The 19988-nt window shown below is 36.4% G+C and overlaps 1 protein-coding gene across 1 annotated transcript in view; it reads right to left on the reverse strand.

The window, feature by feature from the left end:
* Window positions 1-19988, reverse strand: part of LOC103107053 (alpha-2-macroglobulin-like) — a 45891-nt gene that overhangs the window by 11973 nt on the left and 13930 nt on the right. Inside the window, 17 exon segments of the mRNA XM_060194351.1 lie at window positions 582-759; window positions 1547-1621; window positions 2694-2850; window positions 3745-3832; window positions 4064-4240; window positions 4448-4531; window positions 6526-6577; window positions 7045-7166; window positions 7410-7533; window positions 8655-8883; window positions 9701-9807; window positions 11706-11780; window positions 12685-12849; window positions 13531-13680; window positions 17534-17676; window positions 18472-18535; window positions 18959-19186. Coding sequence (XP_060050334.1) covers window positions 582-759; window positions 1547-1621; window positions 2694-2850; window positions 3745-3832; window positions 4064-4240; window positions 4448-4531; window positions 6526-6577; window positions 7045-7166; window positions 7410-7533; window positions 8655-8883; window positions 9701-9807; window positions 11706-11780; window positions 12685-12849; window positions 13531-13680; window positions 17534-17676; window positions 18472-18535; window positions 18959-19186 — 2218 coding nt within the window.

Genomic DNA, 19988 nt, shown 5'->3' on the forward strand with positions numbered 1-19988 from the left:
GTTTCAGTGCTCTGCACCACAACAAATCAGAGCTAAACGTGCTTGAAGTTAAAAGAAGGAAAGAAAGAAAAAAAGAACACAGTAATACAACAAAAGTTGAAACAAGTTTATTTTTTAATTTCAATTATAATATCTCTTGATTTACTCCAGAGTAACTATCTGAACTTGATAATACCTAGTGTGGTTGAGGGATATAATCGAGATAGAAATTTAAAGATGTGGATCTAGTGAAACGGTTTACATGGACAGTGTGATGCTTTGCAATGTGCACAAAGTAGGTTCAAGCCTGGCCCCCCAAAATATATGTCAAGAAAATACATTGATATTTTAAAATAAAATGATAAAATTTTATTTAAAATAAAATGATATTTTTTTGAAACACCCCAATGTAATATTACTTGTATGTAATTGTTCTAAAGCAGAATATTCCAGGGAAGGTTTGGTTATAATAAGGTGAATTATCATGAAAACATCAACAACCACATAGTATGTGGGTCAGAAAGGGAGATTGTTTTCAGGAATCTTTTCCCTTTCCATCCAGTAGATAAAAGTGGAGAGATAATCTTAATGTGTCCTCTCACCTTCTTTTATAGCGTCCTCATCAAGTGACTTCAGTATCTCTCTCCTTTTGTCTTGGTCACCTGCCAGGGCAAAAGCATAGGCGAGCAGTGCTTTGGTGTAGACATGGCTATCAACTTTTTCCTTTGTTTTGTTCCAAAATGATTCCAGGCAAGTCAGTGCTTTTTGCACAACAGGGTTCTGTGTAGGAAGAACAGTGATAACCTGAATATGTGAAAAGGAATCCTATCTGGCTCTGAAATAAATATAGCATAAGTGGTATCAATATGTTTTATTTTTATTTTATTTTATTTTTTGCCTCCAGAGTTATTGCTGGGGCTTGGTACTTACACTATGAATCCTCTGCTCCTGAAGGCCATTTTTCCCATTTTGTTGCCCTTGTTGTTGTTAGTATTATTGTTGTCTTTGCTGTTGTTGTTGTTGAATAGGACAGAGAGAAATCAAGAGAGGAGGGGAGACAGAGAGGGGGAGATAGACACCTGAAGACCTGCTTCACTGCCTATAAGCAAATCCCCTGCAGGTGGGGAGCCAGGGGCTGGAACTGGGATCCTTGTGCCTCTCCTTGCTTTTTGTACCATGTGTGCTTAACCTGCTATGCTACTGCCTGACCCCCGGTATCAATATGCTTTAAATCCATTCATCTTCCTAACCTTCCTTAGCCATTCATTTACAATTTTTTTACTATGGCATAAAACATGTAACACAATAGAAACAAGTATTTCAAGAAAACAATCTAATTAAAATAGACCTTATATGGGTAGAGCTGGAAGTCATGTGTTTTAGCTTTACTGACATATGAATCTTCCTTGGTGATCCACTAAACTGTCAGTTTGGTAAATACATCAGCATTGTGTAGATGGAAAATGGTCACTTTTTAAAAGAGTATTATTAGATTTCATTTTATAAATAAAAACTTAAAGAGTATTATTATAGCCATAGGTCAATGAGGAAGCACTATAGTACGTACAGTGACAGGGAGAGGAATCTCCAGGAGGGCAATGGTAATATATGCAGAGAGGGTCACTTCATCTTGTACTCCACCCTATAAGAATAAGAGAGGGAAAGAGATTTCCTCATCAGGAAGCCCTTTAAATATGTCTCCTCTCCTTATGGTCAGCCCTTCTCTTTGTTCTCTCCAGAATTCTCATAACACAAAGTACCATCAGACAGGCATGATTCTCATCTGAGATTCCATATCTTTTTCTTTTTTCAGTAATGTGGATCATAATCCTACCCTGTCATGTCTTCTCACCCATTCACAGTCCTTCCTTTAGCAATGCTTCTGTGTATCTTCTTCTTCTGTGCCTTTACACTTGTACAGATGTCATGGTTAAATGTGTGGGCATGAAAATACTTCTAAAATCTGATTATTCTGTAAAATAATGTTAAATGACTAATAAAAATTAAAATGTCCCACTCAAAATAATATTATATCACAAATAAAATAATCAAATCAAAAAAGGATAAAATAAATTACTCTTGACTAGCTCTTTAAAATAAAAAGTACTTGATATCACTTTTATTATTATTTATCATTACAGATTTTTAAAGTTTATTTTGGATAGAAAGAGAGTGGAGGGTATAGAGCGTGGTGGGAGAAAAAGAGAGAGAGAGAGTTATTGAAGAAGGAGTAGGAGGAGGAGGAGAAGGTGAAGAAGAAGAAGAAGAAGAAGAAGAAGAAGAAGAAGAAGAAGAAGAAGGAGAAGGAGAAGGAGAAGAAGGAAAAGAATAAGAGAAGAAGGAAAAGAAGAAGAAAAGAAGAAGGAGAACAGGGAAAAGAAGGAAAAGAAGAAGAGAAGAAGGAAAAGAAGAAAAGAAGGAGGAGGAGGAGAAGAAGAAGAAGAAGAAGAAGAAGAAGAAGAAGAAGAAAAAGAAGAAGAAGAAGAAGGAGAAGGAGAAGGAGAAGAAGGAGGAGGAAGAGAAGAAGGAGGAGGAGGAGGAGGAGGAGGAGGAGGAGAAGGAGGAGAAGAAGAAAGACCTGTAGCACTGTTTCATCATTAATGAAGCCTCCCCCTTGAAGGTGAGGACTAGGGGCTTGAACCCAAGTTCTGACACTCAGGCTCAGGCCCACCACTTGTCCCTTGTTCCCATTTTTTAAAAAAAAGTTTCAGCACCTTAAGAGCATTGTTAAGCAGTGTCCCAGAACGACTGAAACAGCCACTCATTGTCTGCTTCCTAGAGAGCCAGATAAGGGCTTCAGAAATATGGTTTTCATCTATGAAGATGACAGCTTGAGCCTGGGCAAGAGTCTTGAGCACAAAGGCAGTGAGCCTAGTAGAGGAGAAAGATGGGGTGACAAGGCCATTAGATTCCATGTCACTCCTTCACTTACACAGGCTTCCTGGGAGATCCCCTCAATACTCATGAGAAGTTCAGAATACTTAAGGTTAGGAATCCTTAGGCTGTTTACTGCAGAACAATATTCTCTTTCTTTGAACTCAATCTTTTGTTAATTCACCACCAAATAATTTCCTTGGATGCTTACTTCCTGTTCATTTGCTCATTTCTTTAAGGATTTAGACTCTGTCTTTTTTAGTTGTTTGTGTTTGACTATTGCATTTTTTTCATAATAGATTTTTCTCTCTTTCACTGATTTTTTGCTATAGGCAAGAAAAACATTCTCTTGTTTTTCTACAACCTGGACTAACCTCTTGGTAATGTTTATTGCCTCAGCTAATAAAATATTTCTCTCTGTACCTTATTTCCTCTTCTTCCACCAATCTTCTTTACATTTTTTAAACCTCTTGTTTGCCTCTGTATTATGCCTCATAGGAAAAGTGTTATTTAACATCAGGTATTGTGAAGAATGAGTATAACTCTCTTAGTTTCAATTTTTAGCATGCCTGGATGTTAGAAAATGACTTAAAATGGTTAACATTTAAATTTATCATGCATCTTAGAATGATGTGATTAAAACCAGTTTACTGTAATAAACCAAAAAATGCTCTTGGGAGTCATTCAGATATTTCAGTACATAGATATTAGGAACCTTGGGATAAAATCGAACACATGCCTCTAATTCTTTGTGCAGCCTGGAGTCATCTACTTAACACTAGACATATGCTTCTGCCTCAGTAAAATGAGGGCGATACTATCTGATTTTCATGGTTTCCATGATAAAAAAAATATTTGTGCAAAGGCTGGCATGTAGTACAGTTTTCTTACCAAGTGTTGCCTTGTGTCTTCCCATCTTTATCTCCAAAGGCACTATAGGAGCCATCTTTGTGTTTATAGTTCAACTGCCTCTGATAACCTGGAGAAGAAAATTTCAGACTTCTCACAGAGAAGCCTTGACATGTCATAGAAAGAGAAAATTCCCAAATGTGTGAGATAAAGTCATATAAGTCAGAGGTCCTGACATAACCTGACTTCTCCGGTGCGTAGGAACTACCAGTAGTACTGTTTTACTTGTCCCATGAATGTTTAGCAAATTAATTGGGAGAACATTTATGATAACAGAGTGTAGCTTCTGTCTCTTACTTACCAGCATGGAGATAGCCAATGGCCTTGGATTTGATCTCCTCAGTTACCTGCTGGGTTTCATTCAGATATTTTAGTACATAGATATTAGGAGCAAACAGCACCATGTTCTGTTCTCCGCAGCCAAAGGGCATTTGGAGAAGATTTTGTGTGTTTTTTATTGCAGAACTTAGAATGTCACCTGGAATGGAGAGATGAGAAATCAGAACAAACTTAGCTAGCAAGTCATTGTCATACTCAGAAGATCTATAAAGCAAGTAGAAAATGAGAGGTAAAAATTGAGACATAAGAAAGAATATGTAAAGTTCATTTGAAAGCTGCCTTTGGAAAACACATAAGGGGTAGCAATGATTATTGTACCAATTTCTTCTGGGATTGAATGACTCACCAAAAACAGAAAAAGAAGCTCTTGTTGATTCTTCCACTATTTTTGGAGGGAGTGTCAGAGACAGTTGTTCAGGTAATCTGTCATCTGGAGCAAGCAAATAGAATACAGATTATCTGTGGTGTCTAGTTTTCTGAAGAATCATAAGGTCAGTGGTTTTAGGAATACCAAACTTGAACTTGCCATCTGTTTAGAAAATATTATTTATTTTGATATCCTTTTTTTAATTTAATTTCCCCACACTTGCATGTGATGTCTTATCCTCCTTCACTAATCATTGCACTGACTTGTAAGGCAGCATTCCAAAAAGGTGTTTCTGAGTCTTCTGTGATATCTAATTCTGTTGAAACTTTGCCATGCATGAGACCCAGGTCTGAACGCAATCTCCACTATATTGAAGGAGACTGGTTTTGCAATGTGACTCTTTCTGTGTCTGCCTCTTTTTCTAGCTGAAAAAGTCATCCCTGAACAGTGAAGCCATACCAATATGACCATATGAGTAATGCATTGCTTGGCCTCAATATTTAGTTTTATGTGAATACTCAACATAGTTAGGTAGATGGGCTTTATTGTTCTGAAGAGCTTTTCTCTGTGTCTATGATGTAAATAGACTTCACTAGCTACTCAAGGACAATACTTTCATGGTAGTTGTTGACATGAATGTGTATAGGGAGAGTAATAGATCAGTTTGCAAAGCTGAACCTCGGGAAATCAAAATTGACCAATGGCAAAGGAACATCCTTTACTATTTCTACTCTGGAAATTTCAGAGATAAGAGAATCCCATTAATCAGTGACTGCCTTTTCTCTTTTACATAAAAATACCTTAACAGTAAAACAATTTTCTCAAATGTGCGTATAAATATGATGTTGGCTTTATCGCTTTTGGTGGAACTACTTTCTTTATCCAACTTCTATTTCATTAAATTTTGTATTATAATAGAGTTTATTGCCTTTGCTTTAGCATTGACAACTTTTAATCCAAAATAATTTTTTAGGATATATGTGTTTTGGAAGCATTTTGTGTCAGTCATTGTTATTGAATATATAGTCATAAGTACAAGGAGACAAAATCTATATCCTTTTAAAATTTCCCTTAAGTGGAGTTTTTTTTTTTTTTTTTTTTTGGCACAATTCTGTTCAGCTCTGGTTTAAGATGATGCTAGGGATTGGAAATGGAGATTTCTGGGGATTTAGGCATGAAAATCTGGTTTATTATGGGTTGTGCTATCTACCCAGTCTTATGTATGTGATTTCAACATTCCTGGGGGAGGGGATGAGCACCAGAGCAAGCCCACAATTGAACCACAAGCATAGAAAGGCATGTCTGCCTGGTGAGATATCTTTCAGTTCCTTTTGCCTGCACTAAGAATCCACTGTTCCTAGAGGACATTTTTCCCATTTTTGTTGCCCTTGTTGTTATTGCTGTTGGATAGGACAGAGAGGAAGCAAGAGAGGAGGGGAGGACAGAGAGGGGGAGAGAAAGACAGACACCTCTGCAGACTTGCTTCACCACTTGTGAAGTGATCCCCCTACAGGTGTGGGAGCTGGGCTCGAACTGGAATTCTTATGCCAATCCTGTGCACTTAACTCACTATACTACCACCCGGCCCACTGTGATCAATTTTTATAACCTCTCCCCAAATTTAGAAGAATACATTTGTAAAAGCAGGTAACATAAAATAAAGAAAAAAAATATGATAACTGTGAATTTATGATTTGTACAGTTTATATTTTCTGTGCTCTTGGCCATAATAAGTTTTGTTTTTAGATAAGTTTTGAGTTAAAAATATATATGTTATTTCACCAAATAGTCTAAATATACTTTTCACTGCTTAGATATGTTTGATTATGACTTTCTCCTAATTATTCTTAAGATTTCTTTGTTTTACAGTTAAGAACCTTGAACTTATGATACCCAGTTTTTCTTATTTATCTAACAGACATAATGAAGTTAATGTCCTATGGCTATGTCATAGAGACAGTACAAAAAGGAAGTCAAATGAGATCATTTATGTGGGAGAAGTTTGTTGTAACTTGAAATGCTACTATTTCCTTCAAGCCATTCTAAATTTCTCTTACCTGATGCACAGAGTAAGGAAATGAATGTATGTTCCTTCTTGATTCCTTCAGGCTTGCATGGAAAGAAGGAAAATATACAACGTGAGAAAGGATCAAACATTTGAGTAAAATAAGAAAAATAATTGATGCTTAAGAGACTCTGTGGTCTCCTTATTTGTGAAATGATGGGCTTATCTTGTCTGATTTCTAATTTATAGTAAATTTTCTAACAGTATGAGCAATTTGGAGGAGCCCAAGTGATAGAGACAGAAATAAAGTTAACTAAGAAAAAGGATAAAGAAGTCATGGGAACATAGGGGAAATGGTAAAGTTAAGAAAAAGATAAAGGTATAAAATATATTTACTCCAACTTCCAACTAATGGGAAAACAGCTAAAGATAAGTGGCAAAATAATACAGAACACTATTTTAATATATTAACTTGCCATATGATGTGAAATATTCTGAGTTCATGCATTACCTTATTGTTTTGTATCTAAAGATTTTTAGATAGCATTGCTATCATAGAGGTCACACTTACCTCAACTAAAAGAAGTTTGACAACTGTATCTCTTCGCCCATTTTCAGGAAGTGTAGCTACCTCAGCACCACAGAGCTCAGAGGATGTTACTGTTTCAGCACTCACAGTGAAATTGACATTTCCTTGAAGATAGGGGCATATAGATCTGAGCTCCTCTGTCCCAGAAACTTGGTACTCTAATCCCCATGGTCCTTAAGGTAACTGAAGTCTTGTGAGCAAGTCAAAGACTTGTTCTCTATTTAAGGAACTAGCAAGTTCAGAGACAGAAGCAGCATCAACTGGGGTCATCTCTTGGAACCCAAAGGAACATTCATATATACATCATATTTAAGTAGAGAGGGTTCTTTCAGAGAACATTTACTTACCTAATGATTTGGGAATCACCAGCCAGGACACGGTTAGCCTGCCATTTGTGCAGAGGCAGTGAGATTCTTCTTTCTCCACTGGGATAGCCATGTAGTCAGGAGAGGGTGCCAGTTGCACACTCACCTGTAGGCACATATGGGACACAAGAGGTTTGAGTTGAGATGGGCAACTTGTTGATGTGTCAGATAGGAGCAAGTCAGAGAACCTGGAGTAAATTTAAGAGTCAGCAAGAGACCAAGAGCATGGGATTCAAGCACAGGGATGCAAAATGACATACCTGGAAACTATTAATAGAAAAAAAAAGTGTCACAGATCTCATATGGAACACAATGATTATCTGTAAATAATTCTATATATGTATATTAATGTATTTGTTTTTCTTTTTGTTGTTGTTGTTCCAGTAATGGAGAACAGAAATTGAACAGAAGAATGTAGTCCTGAGAAAGTCTATCAACTGACATTTGGCTTTAGTCCAGTTGGAGTTCATTCATTTTTTTCTATATTTTTCATCCAGACATGCAACCATTCATTTAATTTTAACCATGTATTTCAAACAATTTGCTTTTTAGACTCTTCTAGGGTATTCTAGCCATTTATGTCCTTAAGGGGTTTTGGATACAGGATATACATGATGCCCAGAAAAGAAGAGTACTGCTGTAGAATGTGTGTTACAGAAAACATACAAAGAAAATGCCAAAGAATGTTGCATGAAGATTTATAATGCCTGTATAGTGGAATTAAGCAGTGTTGATTTATGACAATTTTAAGTTCAGCCTAGGTTTTAATAAAATATTTTTGTAGGGGACTTGGCTATGGCACACCAGTTTGAGCACATACATTACCATATGCAAGGACCCAGGTTCAAGACCCCAGTCTCTACTGGCAGGGGGAAAGCTTCATGAGTGGTAAAGCAGTGCTATAAATGTCTCTCTATCTTCCATTCTAATTTCCCTTCCCCTGTCAATTTCACTCAGTCCTAGAAAATAAAAGATAAAAAAAAACATTTTAAAGTATTTGTAAACTTTATAGATGCAAGATAATTGAGTGTTGGAGTCTGTAAGCTAGAGCCTCACAACTAGTGTCTGGCATTTTTTTGAGTTGCTAGTTATGCCTCATCTACTTTACAATCTGATTATTATTGATGAAGTCGTGTAAATTTGTAGAATTAAGGGTGCATTCAGTGACCTAAAGTTTTATTTGTCAAACACAGTCATGTGTTAATGTTTATGGGGAAGATTTGTTACCTGGATGCATTTGGGGACATAGTTAAACACTGTTGCCTTGAGTGTGAAAGCTTCTCCACGGATCACAGAATAGGGCATTGTAACCTCCAGGAAGAAGGGCTGAAAAGCTCGAAGAGAGGCAGTTGGGGAGATTCCAAATCCAGTGTTATTGGACAGGCAGAAAACTCCTGCTTTCCACTCTGTGATGGTGTCAGGGACTGTCACTCTTAATTCAGCCACACCTGATGAACTGGACAAAATAGTGATATGACGAGCAAAAGCTAAGTGATAATTAACAAGTGTGCCCCAACATTACTTTTGAGTATTTTCAAATAAGTTACAGAAGCTAGCAATGAAGTCAGGACCCAGGTTGGGAAACTGAAAATTACAGTTTTTCAGTGATTCTATTCCCCACCATGGTTCTATCTATGACTGAAAATGTTGAATTTCTCTTATCCTAAAATGTCATTTGACACTTTTATAAGTTGTGATTCTGAAAATAGTTAATTCCTTAGAGAATCACTTCAGATTTGGTGTTCACTATAGTGAAAAATGTTAAAAAGAGGCTGGGTGGTGAGTTATCCAGTTGACTACATGTGTTACCATGTTCAAAGACCCAGTTTCAAGCCCCCAGTCTCCATCTGCAGGTGGAAGTTTCGCAAGTGATGAAGCAGTGCTGCAGGTGTCTCTCTCATTCCCACTTTACTTCTCTCTCCCTTGGTTTCTCTCTCTCTCTCTCTCTCTCTCTCTCACACACACACACACACACACACACACACACACACACACACACACACACAAGTAAATAAATAAATATTAAAAACTATGAAAGATGTTAAACACTAGAGACCTACATTATAGTTAGCACCTTTTAAGTTTCTGGATTATCGCGAGTTACAAAAATACGTATATTTGGCAAGTTGGTCAGTATAATTAGGCCCATGAATACCACCAGTCTATTTAACCTAGTCCTATCTTGAAATGACAGAAATTAAGTAGATAATAAAAGGAAACAATGAGTTCATGTTTTCACATCCAAAGCTCTAGTGAAAATGGAAGTTACTCACTTTATTGTTACCAAGTCCCAGATCCAAGTTTCAGGGAAGTATTTTCGAACAGTTACAATAGACGACGGTGGGGCATTTGCAAACACCACATAGTCCTTTTCACGAGACTATTAATGTAAAATGGAAGAAATGAATAAAACTGCTTTGATAATGATAGTTTTCTACAGTGTGACATGAATTATTAATAAGGATAAATATACACTTTTACAGAAAGTAATGTGTAAAATATAATTTCACTGGAAGAAGTGTGGGGAACCCCTTTTTTTCTGGTTGCATGCAGTCTTTCTCAAATGTATAAATGATAAATCCCTAGTAGAAGCATAGCCTATTATAGACAGAACTGAAAGAAAAAAAATACTGTCTTTTGAGTTAGGGTAATTTGGGAAGCCTTCTGAAAAGAGAGTATAACTTTCACTTAGAGGGAAGCAAGAATAATACTAACTTCTACCTATGGTTATAGTAATTATTTGAATAATAGTAACAGTAGTGGAACAATTAGTTGAAAGACTCATATACTATTTTTTATATATGTTTTTAATATTTATTTATTCATTCCCTTTTGTTACCCTTACTATTTTTTAAATTATTGTTGTTGTTATTGATGTCATTGTTGTTGGATAGGACAGAGAGAAATGCAAAGAGGAAGGGAAGACAGAGAGGGGGAGAGAAAGATAGACACCTGCAGACCTGCTTGTGAAGCGACTCCCCTGCAGGTGGGGGAGCCAGGGGCTCGAACCGGGATCCTTATGCTGGTCCTTATGCTTGGTTCCACCTAAGCTTAACCCGCTGAGTTACTGCCTGACTCCCGAACTTTTTTTTTTTGTACTAAAGGAAAGATATGATAAAGTACTATCCCTTGAGAAAAGAATAAGAAGAAGAAGGAGAAGGAGAAGGAGTAGGAGGAGAAGGAGAAGAAGAAGCAAAACAGAAAAGTCTATGTCAACTATTTCTTCTATAGGATGAAGGGAATTATAGAATCAAAAATCATAATATTAGTTTAGAGTTGTACGAGTAAGGAATGAAGTCCTGTAACTAGTAACAAAGGTTCTGTATTTTCACAAAGAATGCACATATACTGATTTAGAGTTAAGGCCTTTAACAAAATAGTCCATTCTTGAATCAACTTCATTTGAGAAATATCTTGTAAAGAGAAGATCTAATGAGTAGACTCCTTATAGAAATGAATTTCCCACATTTCTTTCATTTGAAAACTTCTGATTTTATAAACCTTTATTTCTCCAGGTTTTTTTTTTTTTTTTAACAGTGGTCACTGACCTAGTTTGACCTTTGATTTTCTGTTTCACTTTTATTCATCAGTTGTATTTAGTGTATCTTTTATTCTCTTATTAGTTTAACTATTTGCAAATGTGTATGGTCAGTTCCCATTAGGTAATGGAGGAAGAAGGTCTAGGACTCCTTTGTTGAGATTCATAAAAATGTTTTATTTTTAATCAATATAAAAAGAATGAATAAAGTATTTCCAGAATTATATTTGTGTTTATACCAAAATATGGCCTAACTAGTAATGCTCTCTCATTGTCTGTTTGTCTGTTTTTCTTTTGCTTTCCATTTCCTTTCCTACCCTTCCCTTTCTTTCCCTCCCCTCCCCTTCCCTTCTCTTCCCCCTTCCCTTTCCCCCTCTCCTCCCCCTCCACTTCCCGTGCCTCCCCTTCCCTCCTCTCCCCTTCCCTTTTTCTTTTCCCTTTCTTTCTTTCTTTCTTTCTTTCTTTCTTTCTTTCTTTCTTTCTTTCTTTTTTGGTGTGTGGCATGTCTATGTGTGATTCTTGAATGTCAATATTATTATATTTGATCCAATCAAAAGAAGTAGCCCTGGTTCTGGCATTTATATCTTGTCTGTATGACTTTTAGCAATTTTGATCTATGAAGTATTATATTCTTTTTATCTGATTTTGAAAAATATATGTATTTTACTATTTTATTTGATCATCATTGCTAAATAATTAATATTTCCCTTAATCGAAACAAAGTTTATGTTTTAACTTACATACATAATCAGTGCTTTTGAACAAAATTTGGGATGCTTGAGTTTCAGGTTGGTAAATGCAACTAAGTTCATATCCTGGAAAAAAATGATTTCCAAATCAGATAGAAATATTAAAAATTATGTACAATCCCAACTTTATATGCAAATTATAACATCCTCAGCATTACAATTTTACATAACCAAGATAGATTATAAGATATCAGATGTAGTGACAGAAAATTTTTCCCTTTGTCTCTTGAATCGTTAAAATCTTGTTCTTTCACACTCTCTAGCATAACAAAGTCAAGAATTATAAAGTTAGTATTGTAAAGCCATAGATTATTGAAATGAACACAGATTTCTAACCACAGGTGTGTCTTGACCTTGTTTCTGCTATGGTTAGCTCTGTTAATAAAGGAAGTCACTTCATCAGAAAAATAATGAGTCAGATGAAAGATTTTATAATTTTGTTGTTATTGTTGCTCAGGTTTCATTGCTTTGGACTTTTAAAAAAAATTTTGTTGCCCTTGTTGTTTTTTATTTTTGTTGTAGTTATTATTATGATGTCATTGTTGTTAGATATGACAGAGAGAAATGGAGAGAGGAGGGGAATACAGAGAGGGGAAGAGAAAGACAGACCTGCTTCACTACCTGTGAAGTGACTCCCCAGCAGGTACGGAGTCCGGGGCTTGAAACAGATCTTTAAGCTGGTCCTTGAGCTTTGTGTCACGTGCGCTTAACCCGCTGTACTACTGGCCAACTCCCTGCTTTGGACTATTTTTTTCTTTATATAAAGATAGAGAGGTAAAGACACCACAGCACTGAAGCTTCCTCTAGAGTGGTGGTGCTTCACTTCATATCTAGGTCATGTACATTTCCAAGTAAGCACAATATCAAGGTGAGCTATTTTTCTGGACCTATAATTACCTTCTTACTATAGTATTCTATTAATCTTAAATAATCCACAGAGCAAAGTATTAGAGAGTAATATGGTCTTTACCCTTATGAAGATGTATATGTCTTGTTCTTCACTTCGTGATATTGTAGGATTTGGATCATCATTATGGACAATATCTCTTTTTACACAGTCTTTATCGTCTTTCTGCCATTTACTTAAACTGTTCATGAGACCAGATCTGTCTGTCTTAGGGAGCAAATTATATATCTGTAGAGAATTAGAAAAGAGGGAAATTAGATTTGTTCTAAAGTATTTGCCTTGTTCGAGAAAAGAATAAAAATATTCCAAGTACTAAAAGTGAAAGAGAATTAACTGGCAAAATCTGAACCTTTTACTTGGGAGAGGAACTTATAATTAAATGCAAAATTATACTGAATATACAGTTAGTAATACATGTTCATATTATCAGTTAATTAACAATTCAATTTTACTATATGAAATAAGGAATTTAGTTTTGTTGTTGTAGGAATAACTCAACACTAAAGCATCAGACCTGAGTGCATGGGGTTCTTGTTTGAATCCCTACTATTATATGAATCAGAAATCTCTTGACTTCTCTATGTTTTCTGTAAAACTACTTATGCTTTATTTGTAATAAATGAAATCTTAAAAATCAGTGGTAATTGTCACTTTTAGAAAAGTTAGTTTTGTGAGCTTTGCCCTGAAGCAATGCACAAATTTCATTATATTTGTAATCTATACAGGCATAATATTGAACTTATTAAAAAAGTTTCTATCACCTACTTTACCTTTACATATAGAATGAAAAATGAGCTCTCTGTTCTAAATTAGTTACATGGCTACTCATATAAATGCTGTCTAAGTCAGATTCCTGTAGTCAGGCTTTCACTGAGCTAATTTTCTAACTAGGATTCTGATAGAACTCACAGAGGTGGCAGAGAGCTCTGCCTCAGGCTTCTTGAGCAGCACACTCTGGTCCACGGCCCGGACTGCGCAGAGGGAGTGAGGAGAGGCTGTAACTTGCAGGAGGGCCTGGGAGGCTGGGAGACTTTGTGTTGGGTTGAAACTCAAATCCACCTGTGAGAAATTGAAAACCATCTATCCAAAATTACCTCATTTTAAAGTTTCCAGACCCTTCAGATGTTTTCAGTTATCTGAACACTCAACACATCACTTCGTTTCATTGAATTATGATTGCCAAAGTTCTTTTCTTTCTAAGGTTCTTTGCTTGTCTAGAGGAGAAAAATCTGCCACCTCCAAAATATGTCTTTTGGATTAATTTATGGGTGAGGTCCTGGCAGCACAGTGCAGATGGATTTTGAGATAAAAGCTCCTTGGGGGAATCTGCTTTAATCATGTTTTCTGTCTTGAAGATTCTAAAGGAAAATTGCCACTTTTCAATAACCATAGTCAAATATAACTTTGCAATAGTAGAAAACTTCTTTAACTGACAAAGAGCATTTGTGAAAAACTTGAAATGCATATCATGTAAATAGTGAAAGAATGAGGGTGGTGGATGTAGCGAATAATAGTTCTGCAAAGAGACCATCATGCCTCCAAGTCCCAGGTTCAGTCCCCAGCATCATCATAAACCAGAGCTGAGCAGTGCTGGAGGAAAAAGGAATGAATAAATGATATTTATAAAAAGAAAGAAAAATTAATGAAAGTACCCTAAGAGTAGGAATGAGGTACAAATGCCTTCTTACTACTTATATTCAATGTTGTACTGGCAGTTCTAGTCTATTCATTTAATCAAGGAGAAATAAAAGGCATCTAGATTTGGAATGAAAAAGTAAACTGCCATTAATTGCAGGTAACATGCCCTGTACATAAGAATTTTAAGGAGCACACATGCACACACACAGTAGAACTACAAAATGAGTTCATCAAAGTCACAGGATATAACAGTGTCCCCAAATTGATTTAATCCTATGCATAAACAATGAAGAATGAAAAATATTAAATCAAAGAGTTCATTTCTGCAGCTGACTTTGTGATTTCACTTTTTTCCTAGCTATGTTAAGAATAGAAAATACAGGAATGGAGAGATAGTTCATCTGGTAGAATGCACATGTAATCATAGAAGAGAACCGAGGTTCAAGCCTAAGGGAAATGCATGGAAGCACCTTACAAAGGGGAAGCTTCATGATACACTGCAGTGGTGCCTATATTTATCACTCAGTCTCTCCTTCTCTGTCTCTAATCCTTGATCAGGAGAGGGTGTGAGGGAGAGAGTAAAGGAAGGTGTCTTGGAAGCAGTGGAATTATGCAAGCACAGAGCCCAGCAATAACCCTGGTGGCAAAAGATAAAATAAACAAAAGGATATATGGGCTCTTATCAAAAAGTAAATGTTTGTTTTAACTATCACTACCCAGTGGGGTAGAATTTTTTTTTCTCTCCAGGGTTATTGCTGGGGCTGAGTGCCTGAACTAAGAATCCACTGCTCCTGGAGGCCATTTTTCCCCTTTTGTTGCTGTTGTTTATCGTTGCTGTTGTTATTATTGTTGTTGTTATTGCTGTCATTGTTGTTGGATAGGACAGAAAGAAATTGAGAGAGGAAGGGAAGACAAAGCTGGGGAGAGAAAGATAAACACCTGCAGATCTGCTTCACCACTTGTGAAGTGACCCCTGCAGGTGGGGAGTTGGAGGCTCAAATCCAAATCCTTACACCAGAGCTTGTGCTTCAAGCCAAGTGCTCCTAACCTGTTGCACTACTAGTCCCCATACTATTACATATATATTACATATATAGAATTTTAAGTAACAAATTTCAGCTATATTTTGAAGCAATAGAGGAGAATTGGGGGTAATAACCATTTTTAACTGTAGTAAAATATCAATTTTCTCATTTAACTAAAATCAAGAAAATAGTTCAAGTCTTTATTTGGTTATATTTCTGTTATATATTTATTTCTCTTTTTACAAATAATTTTATTTGGTAAATAATAGGCTACACTACAGTTATTGAAACAAGAGTACATTTTCTTATCTCCTCATGATAGGTGTATCCACACCACTCCCACCACCAATCCATGTTTCTTAGCATTATATACTCAATGCCCTCTTTCTATCCCAACCTCACACTAACCCAGAGTCCTTTGCTTTGCTCTTTTTGATGACTAATTTTTAAGAACAAGTACATATTTAATCAATTGTTTCAAGAAAAGTATCAGTCATTTTAATTAATATATTTTGATGTAATATAATATAGTTAATATAATATCTCTCTTGGGAGTCAGACGGTAGTGCAGGGGGTTGGGTGCACGTGGCGCGAAACACAAGGAACAGCGCAAAGATCCCAGTTTGAGCCCCTGGCACCCTACCTGCAGGAGAGTCACTTCACAAGCAGTGAAGCAGGTCTACAGGTGAATGTCTTTCTCTCCCCCTCTCTGTCTTGTCCTCCTCTCTCCATTTCTCTGTCTAGCAACGACGACATCAGTAACAACAATAATAACTACAACCACAATTAAAAAAACAAGGGCAACAAAGGGGGAAATAAATATAAAAAATTAAAATATATATAGAATATCTCTCTAAATATAATATCTTATCCTATACTTTTCATTTTATTTCAGGACGATGAAATAAATGACTTTGACTGGGTTTTTTACTTTAAGGTTGCATGGGGTGATATTATTGAAAGTACATGAAAAGAAAGCAACAGAGGATAGAATGGTGATTGCTAGGACCTAGAGATATAGAAGATCTATCTATCTATCTATCTATCTATCTATCTATCTATGTATATATATATATGTTATTGCTATGTTATTTTTCTACATTTGCTATGTTATTTTTCTACATTTTTATTAGTTATTTAATAATGATTGACAAAACTGAATAAGAGGGGTACAATTCCATATAATTCCTACCACCAGAGTTCCATACCCCTTCCCTTCTGATATTTATATACTTTTCTACATGTCATATATAATGTATATTTGGCATATATGCATATATGGAATGAATTGAGTCATTGGGTATGGGGCAAGCTCAGGAAGGCGTGCCCTGTCCACCCCATGCTCACCAATCCATTGGCCACCAAAGAGATGTCTTAGAGAAGAAGAACAGGCTGCAGTGGGGTTGAGCATGCTGAGTGAGGACTCTGGACACTATGGCAGAGGATAGTGCATTTATTGAAGAAAAAGGCAGGGTTTATATGGAGTAAAGAGAAGCCAGGTGCTGGGGTAGGGTGCTGGGGCAACAAGCCAAATAGGGGCAAATGTTAGACAGGCAAGAGCCAATCAGATATTTTTAGTCTCTGACTTCCTTCTAATGACTCCTACTCTTGACTTCCACTTACCCAGGGCATTGGACTTAAGAATGAGGAAGGGGCTCTTTGGGCTAATCCATATTCCACTGAGAAAATCAGGTTTATCCAGACCAGGTGGAAGGGGTACAGTTGCAGCCTCTGGGTCTAACAAGATGGAGGTCAGGGAGTGGTGGGGAGGCTCATAGGTGAACGCCTTCCGTCCTCACAGAGATGTATCCAGGGTTCCAACCATGCTCAACCCACTGTGTCCCCACAATTGGGAAACTCATGACATTTTTTTCTGTTTTTCTATGCAAAAAATGCATCATAACTTTCCTGATTATGACCCAATATAATATATAGCCTGTAATTAATATTGAATATTTACTTAAATTTTTCTAAGATGATGGATTATATTACATTGTCTTATTATGTACTACATAAACAAAGCAATAAAGAAAATGGACATAAAGGGAAACAAACAACTTAATAAAGAACTTGTCTGAACTAAGAGCTGGGAGGCCTTGGTCCCATTTGTAATTTTTCCTTTAATTTTCTGTGATTATATATTAGTTACTAAGTCATTTATAGCCTCAGTTTCTTCATCTGTAAAACAATCTATGTCCTTTCTAGTTTTGAGTCTTTTTTTCATTACTTTTAGAAAATAGATCACCTACCTTGTTAGACAGACAATTTTCAATTTCATATTTTGCTTTATCCCCAATCACTTCCCCATCAGGTAAAATGGCATAAATAAGCAATTGAACAGCAGGAGCAAACTCTGCCTCCACTGGGAATGACATGGAAAAATGTCCGCTCGCTGGAACACACAGAGAAATTAGTCATATCATCATAAAAAAAACAAAATGTCTGGATATAGGGATGTTAGAACTGTATCTCTATAATAACATTTATTCTTCTTTTCTTTGTCTTTCTTTTTTTTTTTTTCTCTACCAGGGTTGTCACTGGGGTTTGTGCATACATGAAAAATCTATTCATCCCATTGGCCATTTTTCTTTTTCTTTTTTCTTCTTATTAGATAGAACAGAGAAAAATTGAGAGGAAAAGGAGACAGAGAGAAAGAAAGAGAGACACCTGCAGACCCATATTCTCTCTCCTGTATCCTCCCGCCTGTAGCTTCCCTCCTGTAGAAAAGGCTTGAGCATGGCCCTTGTGCATGGTAACGTGTATGAAACCAGGTGTACCAACTCCCAGGCCTCTGGAAATGTTTTTATCTAGCTCTTCCTGACTAGTTTCATGGATTTTCATAGTTACTGGTCTGGCTAGAGTATTTAAAAAGTGAAACTATCTTCCACCAGGCATTTTTACTATCATAAGATTTATCTATGCTATTATCCTTTTTTTGCTGACAGAATCCTATCTTGTTTTGTTTTCCTATGTAGGGTACGAACCAGAGTTTTCTCACATGCTTAGTATTACTACTCAACTAACTGTAGAGAAGTTACAGTTACAAGAAGCATGGTAACATCTCTATTTCATTCAATTGATGGGGTCCCTTTGTGACTGTATGGGAAGTACAATTAGTAATAAAAATACTCAAAATATTAGTAATAAAAATATTAGTAATAAAAATATTAGTAATAAAAATACTCACATTCTCCAGCCTTCATAGAGAGATTATATGTTCCAGTTTTCCTGATGTTTCCTTTGGCCATGATCTTAAATTAAAAAAAAAAATATATATATATATATTTTTTTTTCTCAGTTTGTTACCACACTTATGAGGTAGTTCCCAATTAAAAGACTGACAATTGAGTCAATGAATATAGCCTATCTTAGATTATGGTATCCCATTTAATGAGATGCTAAAGAGTCAGGAGATATTGTTAGGAGTCCATACTTTTCGACCTTATACAACTTTGTCATTACTAAGGCTTTACTACTCCAGGTCAACATTTTTGGTTAAAAAGACAGAGAGGTAGAGAGGAACAACTACCACAGTACCAGCAACCCCTCCCAGTGTTGTGGGGGCTGGGCTTGAACCTAGGTCATATGCATGGCAAAATATGCACCTTCCCAGGTAAGCTATCATGAAGACCCAACAGCTATTTGTATTCCCTCAACTTGGTGTCACTACTCACCAGGTAATAGAAAGTCATCTCCTTCAGCTCACCCAAAGCCTGTTCATTCAAAATATAATGTGCTTGAATTGTCTGAATTTGGTTGCATGGCAAGATACCTGCCACTGCTTCAAGTTTGACAGCATTGTTGCTTAAGGAGAAAACATGATAAACTGTGCGATATGCATCTTGATATTCTTCTCTCCAGCACCTATTCCAAGAACAGGAACTCTGATGTTTGTGGTAGACCTGGAGGAACAAAGTGAAATTGTTGGAGATAGTTTACTACAAAGAATCTAATCTTCATAAGCTCACTCTTCCAGTTGGTTTTGTATATAGTAAAAATGGGAAAATGAGCCACCTTAATATTGATTTAGAAAAGCTCAATTGGGGGCTGGGCAGTAGCACAGTGGGATAAGCAAACATGGTGCAAAGCACAAGGACCTGCTTAAGGATCCCAGTTACAGTCTCCAGCTCCCCACCTGCAGGGGGTCTCTTCACAAGTGGTGAAGCCAGCCTGCAGGTGGCTGTCCTTCTCTCCTCTCTTTCTTCCCTTCCTCTCTCAATTTCTCTCTGTCCTATCCAACAACAACAACAGCTATAACGACAACAGACAATAATAATAACAACCACAACAAGGGCAACAAAATGGGAAAAATAGCCTCCAGGAGCAGTGGATTCATAGTGCTGGCACAGAGCCCCTGCAATAAGCCTGGAAGCAAACAAACAAACAAACAAACAAACAAAAAAACTGCTCAATTTAGGACATCCCTATTTAGAAGAATGTATACCTATAAATAGAGAAGAGTGAAGTTTATCTTTTATATAGACTGCTTAGACAGACCAGAATCTGAGAATAATCTCACTGAGAATAATTGATAGCTTGATCTTCAGCAAGTGATACATCTTTAGTTGGATTTATTAAAAAATATTAAATTTGATTAAATACATGGTAGAACCATATATTAGGCAAAGATAACCACTACTGGACTGCCAGACTAATCTTGTAGGGTCTCTATAAGCTCTATGTTTGAGTAGCAAATACATCTGT

Source organism: Erinaceus europaeus, chromosome 7 (assembly GCF_950295315.1).
Source record: "Erinaceus europaeus chromosome 7, mEriEur2.1, whole genome shotgun sequence".
NCBI classification, from domain to species: Eukaryota; Metazoa; Chordata; class Mammalia; order Eulipotyphla; family Erinaceidae; genus Erinaceus; species Erinaceus europaeus.